General features: G+C 41.8%; 2 protein-coding genes across 4 annotated transcripts; one reads left to right on the top strand and one right to left on the bottom strand.

Moving 5' to 3' along the window:
- Nucleotides 1–221: 221 nt before the first annotated feature.
- Nucleotides 222–6,970, bottom strand: LOC27208657 (transportin-1). 3 transcript variants are annotated; one of them, XM_016184223.3, is made up of 10 exons: nucleotides 6,807–6,970; nucleotides 6,281–6,386; nucleotides 5,542–6,213; nucleotides 4,349–5,461; nucleotides 4,121–4,291; nucleotides 3,878–4,049; nucleotides 3,718–3,813; nucleotides 3,317–3,392; nucleotides 2,869–3,043; nucleotides 222–2,812 (listed from the first exon to the last, which is right to left on the bottom strand). In XM_016184223.3, exons 2-10 carry the CDS (start codon nucleotides 6,377–6,379, stop codon nucleotides 2,705–2,707), a joined length of 2,682 nt encoding a protein of 893 aa, XP_016030624.1. In that variant the 5' UTR covers nucleotides 6,380–6,386; nucleotides 6,807–6,970; the 3' UTR covers nucleotides 222–2,704. The 3 variants fall into 3 exon arrangements, 2 of the variants coding, with proteins under 2 accessions (XP_016030624.1, XP_016030626.1); XM_016184225.3 differs by having other exon boundaries at nucleotides 6,281–6,383; XR_005544055.2 differs by lacking the exons at nucleotides 3,317–3,392; nucleotides 6,807–6,970.
- A 165-nt stretch (nucleotides 6,971–7,135) lies between these two features.
- On the top strand, nucleotides 7,136–8,103 carry LOC6737000 (splicing factor 3B subunit 6). The gene is made up of 3 exons (XM_002083811.4): nucleotides 7,136–7,508; nucleotides 7,569–7,687; nucleotides 7,754–8,103. The coding sequence occupies exons 1-3, from the start codon at nucleotides 7,491–7,493 to the stop codon at nucleotides 7,980–7,982; spliced, it is 366 nt and encodes a 121-aa protein (XP_002083847.1). The 5' UTR covers nucleotides 7,136–7,490; the 3' UTR covers nucleotides 7,983–8,103.
- The last annotated feature ends 58 nt before the right edge of the window (nucleotides 8,104–8,161 follow it).

Genomic DNA, 8,161 nt, shown 5'->3' with positions numbered 1-8,161 from the left:
TATCCCATCCAAATCAGGAAATCGATTATCTTGATGGGTAATGTTATACATACATATTTATTCATATATATACTTTTCAATTTACACAAATCTTGATAGTTGAATTTTGAAATGGAGTTTTAGTCAAACAAATATATAAACTCCAGAAGAATAATCTGTAATCCATATAGTTTGATGTAGGGATTATACATACATGCATGTATTTCATATATATGCGTATGTTATTTATGCATATAGGCGCGTATATATATTCAATTTCGTTAGACATTTGCAGAACATTTGATTTAGCCTAGACAGTGGTTTTAAGCTTAAACGATTTAGGGGTATAAACCTATCAGAGTTGAACGTTCGATGAACGAAAAGTTTTACGCGCTGTTTATGAAGGTATAGATGATAAAACAATGTTTACTAGGCTTGGTCTTGATTTACTTAAAGAAACAACGGAAGTTAAATATCATAATTGTGTAAAGGACTAAAAACAGTTGGTATGTTCTCTGCATCGATTTAATAGCATACACACGATAATAATGAAATAAATAGGAAATAAAAATGTTCTAATGCTGCACAAATATCTTTTGATTTGATGTTTTAATTTGTTTCTTGCCCTAGCTTGACCTAACATTTAGTTTATTTGATGTTCCCTACTTGTTTTTTGGTTTGCCCTATCGTAAAGAAAAATAATATTTTGAACAAAAACCTACTCTGCATAAAATCTATATATATATTTCATATTGCTGTATATGTGTGGTGTGTATATGTTCAATGTTGTGTGTGTGTGTGTAGTTGTAGTAGTGTTGATTCAGTTTTTTTGTTTTCATTTTTTTCTGCTTAAACGCTAATCACTAAGATCACCCGAGAGAGATACAAACGCACGCGAACGCGACCGGATTCCGCGATGAATCCGGATTAAGGTACAACGAAATCACGATTTTTCATTTTAGTTTAGTTTCAGTTTTAGCAATTGCTATGCTTCCGCTTTAGTTAGACCGTATTATTATCAAGTTATCAAGTATTGCGATTATTATTTGGGACTCGGGGGCGAAAGTCCCTTATTGTTAGTTTTTAAGTTGATTGAGTTTAACGCGACGCGAACGAACGACCCGAAGTTACTTTATTATCACACGTTCCCCCATTTTCGAAACGAAATAAAAACACAAACGTAAACACGGTTTGCATAATTACATAATACTATTACTTAGATTTACTTACTCTTCTTCCGCTTCATAATCATCCATTTAATTTGTATTTGACTGAGTTTGGTTTTCCCTAGTTTTATTTTTCGTATGTTTTAGTTGTTCCGCGACAATTTCAAAGACTTTTGTTTTCATTTAGTAGTACACTTTACACCTAATCATATAATTGTAAAAAATTTGTTCTGTACAAAGATCGTAAATTATAGAGGTTACGCAAAACACGAGCCTATACAAATGATATAAAAGTTCGAAGAAAATAATAATAGTTCATTAATTACACTTGTCCCTATACAAAAAAAATTATATAATAATACTTTAAAAAGTGATCAGTCAATGGTTGCTTTTGTATTCAGTTAATGGAAAATAAATAAGTTACTCAACAAAATCCTAATCTCAATTTTACAATGTTTCCCTATTTGCTTGCTTTTCGCTTTCACAATGCGTAAAAAAACACCTAATTTTGTATAGCATATGAATATCATTAAGTGTATCAGTAAATTTGTATCAGTAACAGTTGCAATATTATCGTTATCCTTGTATTATATCCTTTTTTCCTTTTTCTTTTGTTTTACCCGACGAGATACCACGAACGACGATTACGATTACGAACGAGCGACGAAAATACGCGAACGCGAAACCGTTAGAACCCGAAACGCGACGATTTTTTTTGATTCCATTTTTTGTTTGTTATATAGATGAGGAAAGTGTTGGATACTTCTGGGAAATTCGAATCCGCTGTTGATGAATGCTTTCTATGGTTTTTGAACGGAGTTGAACATCAGTCTTTGTTTGATTTGTAACAATTTTGTGTGCACCTGCCATTGAATCCATTTTTCCCATTTCTGATCTTAGGATTTCACAGGAGACCCAACACTTTCACCATTCAAAGATTTCATTTAGTTAGTTAGTTATTAATTACCGCGACGAGGACCCGCAATATCATTTAGTTTCGACGATTTTTCGTTTAGCTTTTCTATTACAATATGAGAAACACACGTGTGTTTAACATATTCAACTCTATTTTCGGCTGGGGTTTTGGGGCTGAGTGTATTGGAAAATGGGGTCATATCTGCTATAGCACTGACTCCGGTTAAGTACGGCCGGAACACATCATTTTCTAGTGGTTCCTACTGAGTTTTCTACACAAGAAAGGCATTTTATATGCGGTAAGCGGACAGACGTGCTCCTAAAGAGGTTCTACAGATCAAAGATCCTCTAGCTTGAATTCAAATATATAGGATTCTTCTCTATTCGATTTTTCGATATATGTTTGTGGCTTTAAATATAGTTATGTAGTTGCTTTTATGTGGATTTGCTGTTTTTTCGATTTCTATAAGCTTAGGTTTTCAATGTTAACTTAACATTCGAACTCCATCGAATCAGATAACTTAAGGAGGCTAAAGATAAAGACGACACGCTTATTACGCATACTTGTACATAATTGTCTAGTTAAAAAGTTGCTGCTTGGCTCGCTAATGGGTGAAGGTGGGTGTTTTATGGCATGGCTAGCCTTAGATGGTATACATTGTGGACAGGCGCTCGGCCAAAGTTGGCGGGAATTGCTCCACAAATCGACGCCAGTTCTCCTCGCCCACTTGGGTCTTAAAGCCGTGCAGAATCTTGAAGAAAATATTTGTGAAATAAAGAAAATAGGTAACGCCTGTAAGGTACAAACCTTCTGTATCATATGATGCAGATCCTCCGGTGGGCTAACCCAGGAGGCGATGGCATCGCAGAAGAATATAAAGTCTGCTACCACGCCAGCTGGATTCACCGTGATCATATGACACATTCCACGGAAGGCTGAGTCCTTCTCATCATTGTCTCGTATGTGCCGCAACGATGTGCACCTGCATTTTTCAAAGAAAGTGTTTAAGTGACGTTTTCAGGGAAAGTAAACTAAATTAGCAGGCTTGGCAAACACGAAAGTTTAAAAGCAAATTGAATTTCCAGTTAAATGATGTTGATTGTTAGTGAGTGAGTTGTGGAACAAAGGAATAGATCGATGTGCTTATAGATTTCTGTGTTTAAGCGTAATTTAAGAGTAATGGGAGTAACGGGAAGGATAGATAAGAGAATAGAAGGAAAGAATAAGCTATTTAAATATAAAACGTGTTACACACCACTGTCGTACAAATTCGGGCAAATAAGGAGCCACTTCAATTGGGCACACATAACCTAGACGACCGATTGTTATTGCTAAAAGAACAAAAGAAATAAGTATAAATAAATCAACTGAATAAATCAATATCATACGTAGTTCGCTGCGATTGATTGCTAAACTCGAATTGAATATCAATTGCGATTCTCGTCGATCTATATCTATGCATGTTGTATGGGAATGAGGTTCGATTTCGTTTCGTTGCTGCTCATGCAACAAGTAACACAAATTAAAACAGAAACAAATTTCCAGACATCCACATACACGCATACATTCAGAGTAATATATATACAAACAGATCGCATATAAGTTCTTAGATAGCTCGGGAAATTCGAAAGATTTCTATCAGCCCAAACGAATTACCTGTGTTCTCCAGCAGTGTCTTGGGCGTGTTCGGACGGTTGATAATGATGAAAAGGTCGCTGAGTACAAGGCGTATGTACTGCTTAGTCTCCTCACCTTTGAATCAAAATATATATTAAAACGATCTTAATACTCCTACTAATTAGCTCCTCCTACTTACCCAATTTCATGCAGATTTCGCCTATGGCCCAAGTAGCATTATTGCAGACCGAAATGAAGTCTGGGTTAAGGTTTTGACCCAGGATGGGGAAGAACTCGCCCATGAAGGGATGCACGTGGGGAAAACAGGCCTTAGTCAAATCACCCAGCAGGGCAAACGAAGATTGGCGAACCTGGGGAATGCAACAATTTTATAGAAATTCAAAGGATGATTTCGAAAAGATTGGTTTTGAGGGAGACATACCTCAGGCAGAACGTCCTGCATGCACTGGTAGAGTAGATGCATAATGTTGCTGTTGGCCACCAGTGTCTCGATTTGGCGATCCAAACCCTCGGCTAGGCCAGACAGCAGATCTAGGGCGACAATCATGCGCTCTTTGTCGGGATGGTCGTACGTTTGGTTTTGTTTACACAGCTTGGGGCGATTTAGATTGTTTAAAAATATTACTTAAGAAAATGACAAGTAGATTACCATTTCCTGGTTGATAGTCTGCTCAATAAGGGAGATGCACCTTCGATACACGGGGTCGCAGTAGGGCAGAAAGCCGGACTGCAAGGCAGTGGCGATGCTCGACAGGCACTCCAACAAAGGGAACAGATCCTTATCGTCGTCCTTTAGCAGATTCCACTTATCAATTAGCGGAGGCATCAGGATGTCAATGTATTGTGGTTTATTCAGATGATGACCGACGGAGTCCGCCAAAGTACCCACTGCATCGTACAGTATCAATAAGTTCTTGTGCTGGTACTTGGAGAAGGCAAAGACGAGCGTCTTTAGAATATACTCCAGATAGGGCACCAGTTCCGTGCAGGCCTCCTCCTCCAGAGTGGCAAAGGCAGAGCACGCAGCTTCCTGAACGCGCTTATTCGAGTCCAGGATGCGCTTCAGCAGTTCTTCCATTAGAGGCTTCAAGTACTGGTCGTGCGGCTGGTTGACAACCCAATTGGCGTATCGCGAGAGCGTCCAGCATGTGATGGAGCGCACCAGTGCCTTCTTGTCGGACAGACAGCTAATTAGGTAGGGAATCAGCTCTGGCAAGTGTTGGATCATGCCTTGCATGCAGCCCTCCGCAATAGCTCCCAAGGCCAGCACACCACTCTCTTTGATCACCCATTCTTGGTGGAACAGAGTCTCCTTCAGGATGGGCAGCACAACGGGCAGACAATCCTCCCGGAAAACATTCGCCAATACATCGAGAGCGGCAGCGCTGCACTTGCGCAAGTTCCATTCTGATAGCGAGCTATCGTCGTCCATTCCATCTTCAAATTCGTCGTCGTCATCATCGCCTGTCGCTCCAGCTCCTCCCTCTTGTGTACTCCTGATTGTGTGTGCACGGGACTTGTGGAAACGCGGGCGGATATCCTCTTCTCGATCGGGCACCATGTCATCCTCCTCAACGTTTCCCTTGAGGAGAATTATGTCGACCTCTGAGTAACGCATGCCTCGTACAAGAACTGGCGCTAATTGTGCAAGGTAAGGGGCAAGCACGTCCTTGCAGATGCTTTGCTCGGCCAGTGAAAGCCAGAACTCGGAAGCTTCCAGGGCCACACCCTCATCGGTGTCCTGGGTGCGCAACAGCATGTACTAAAATCGTTAAATAAGATATTTAAAAAAAAATTATTCAGATTATAAATATTAATTATATATGTTATTTTAAAATATACCTCAATAATCTGCGACATGTGCGGCATCAGACGGTCCATTCGCACCTCCAGCAGCATGACCAGTCCGTGGCACACGTTTTTGCGCACCTCGTGGTCCTCATCTGATGACAGGTGAAAGAGGTTCTCAATGAAGCTGTCTATGTTTAGCATCAGAGCCTGTGATCTGTTTATGATGAACTGGTTGATGCAGGCAATGGCGTGGGAGCGGATCTTTGGACTGCTGTGCTTGAAGTACTCCAGGAATTTTGGAATCATTACGTTTAATGGCCTATTGAGCGCTGCGGAGTCCAAAATTTCGGCAGAGTCCTCGCAAATTTTCTGCAGGGCACTGAATGCTCCTTCGCACACATTGTAGTCCTGGTTGTCAAGCATTTCGCAGAGAGATGGAAGCAGCTGCGGCCAGTTGTGCAGACCGCCATTGCTGGCGATGGTGGTGATCAGGATGCCTACGGTGGCACGGATCAGAGGCGAAGAGTCGCCCACTGCCTGCAGGCACTCGTGTTTGATATACTCCACGATTTCCGGCTGTAGAGTGGTGCCGTGCATGCGTATGTTGTTCTTGAGGATTAGGCCGCTGAGTGATCTCGTGGGCTCGTCCTCTGTCTTCAGTTTCGTCAGCACATAGATAAGATAGTTGTTGAAGTCGGGGTAGCGATTGAATTCCTCCAGTTTCTGTTGAGAAGGGCACAAAATGTACGTGCAGTTCGAGGTTCCATTCCTGGCGGAAGCTATTACTCACCATCTGTACGGCCATTTGAGTGGCTGTGTCCGGCGACTGCGACTCCTTGAGGATCGCTATGATCTGTTGCAGACCTTCTCCCTGTGGTTCCCACGTCATTTTGCTGCTGCAAGGGAAGATCGCAAGGGTTTTAAGTTTGAATAGTGAATTTGAAATTAGAAATTAGGGTTAATGGCCTCGCAAAGGGTAGCAAATGGGGGAGAAAGAGAGAGCACCAGAGACACTCTGTTCGAGGCCACTCACGCACACCAGGGCATTTTGCACCCACACCCGCAAACAGACATCTGCTGTTGTAAAATTTACGTTTTTCGTGCGATTTTCTCTTGGCATTTAATGGTTTTACGGCGGAAGGCGGGAGTTGAAAGCCCTGCCCCGCTAGTAACGTGCGATTTTCTTGATACAACCCCAGACAAAAAAACACACGAATAGAACTCGCCTTCCTCCGCCATATTTCGTGACATCGGGCGTGCGGTTGAAAACGATTTTCCGAGATAAGTCCTGCGTTGTCCGCATACCCCCTACTCACCTTTGGGTGTTGGCTGTGCTTTAAAGCTATTTTAGTTGGAATTTTCTTAAGATTTCGCGTAAATTTTCTCTTTTTTCGCCTTTTCTTTGCACAATTAGCTAGATCTATACAGTGTGACCGTGCACGAGCGAGGGAGTATGCTTTTTCTTTATTAGAGATGATAGCGTGTCGTGACGGCTTTTAAATTATATGATATGTAGTTTTCTTTTTAATTTATTGTGCTTAATGCACAATTGAACTTTTGACTTGGCCGCCTATCAATAATTTAATATCTATTAGCAGCTTAACATGGATGAATCACTCTGATAAAACATTTCCGAACAACAAATTATTTTACTTGTCACTTTTTAATTTTTTAATTTGTGAAAATTAAAAAAATGAATTAAAGCAGTCCAAAGCTGCTCCGATGTAACCAACTTCCTCCCATATCTAAATGCTGCTGCACGGTCACACTCGAACCGGCTCTTGAAAAGCGGCCACACTCTTGCCATTTAGAGTGCCCGCATTCGCCACCCTGTTCAATTTTGTTTGGGTTTGAGGCCAGACAGAGGAGTCATTAATTTTAAACAAAGGACCACGCTTCAGGACATTCATCCCGGGTCAGACAAAGCCGCCACACGCTTTCCCCGCGGTCGAGTGAAAGTTTCTCGCCTTGTCGCCGCTTAACATCCGAAGCGACCGGACATGAACAAGCGCAACCATGTGAGCAGAAAACCTGCAAATGGCAAATGGATTGAGTGAAAAGTGCTATTTCTTTTGCAGATCCGCCTGCCGCCAGAGGTGAATCGGCTATTGTACGTGCGGAACCTGCCGTACAAAATCACCTCGGACGAGATGTACGACATATTCGGCAAATTTGGAGCCATTCGACAGATACGCGTGTAAGATTGAAGATGTCTATGCTATTCGACGTGAATCCTCTCAAGAAATTTGCGTATCTTTTGCAGAGGCAACACTCCGGAAACGCGTGGCACCGCCTTTGTCGTCTACGAGGACATTTTCGATGCCAAGAACGCCTGCGACCATTTGTCCGGTTTCAATGTGTGCAATCGCTATCTGGTGGTGCTCTACTACCAATCCAACAAGGCCTTCAAGCGCGTGGACATGGACAAGAAGCAGGAGGAATTGAACAACATTAAGGCCAAGTACAATCTGAAGACGCCGGAGGCTCCTTAGAACCCGCACTCGATGCGGCAGGCGGGGATGGGGCAGAGCCAGACATTGGGCCCCACCAGATGACGCCCCCACTTCCATCGACCATTTTCCATTGTTTAGGGAACTTCTTGCTCTACTTATGTGTATACCAAATTTTTGCTATCTACTTGTAGATTTTTTTTGATCGCATTTTGTATCAT

The sequence above is a fragment of the Drosophila simulans genome, chromosome 3L, assembly GCF_016746395.2.
Source record: "Drosophila simulans strain w501 chromosome 3L, Prin_Dsim_3.1, whole genome shotgun sequence".
In the NCBI taxonomy this organism is placed as follows: Eukaryota; Metazoa; Arthropoda; class Insecta; order Diptera; family Drosophilidae; genus Drosophila; species Drosophila simulans.
The sequence above is the reverse complement of the archived record's forward strand: the minus strand, read 5'-3'. Positions and strand labels throughout refer to the sequence as shown.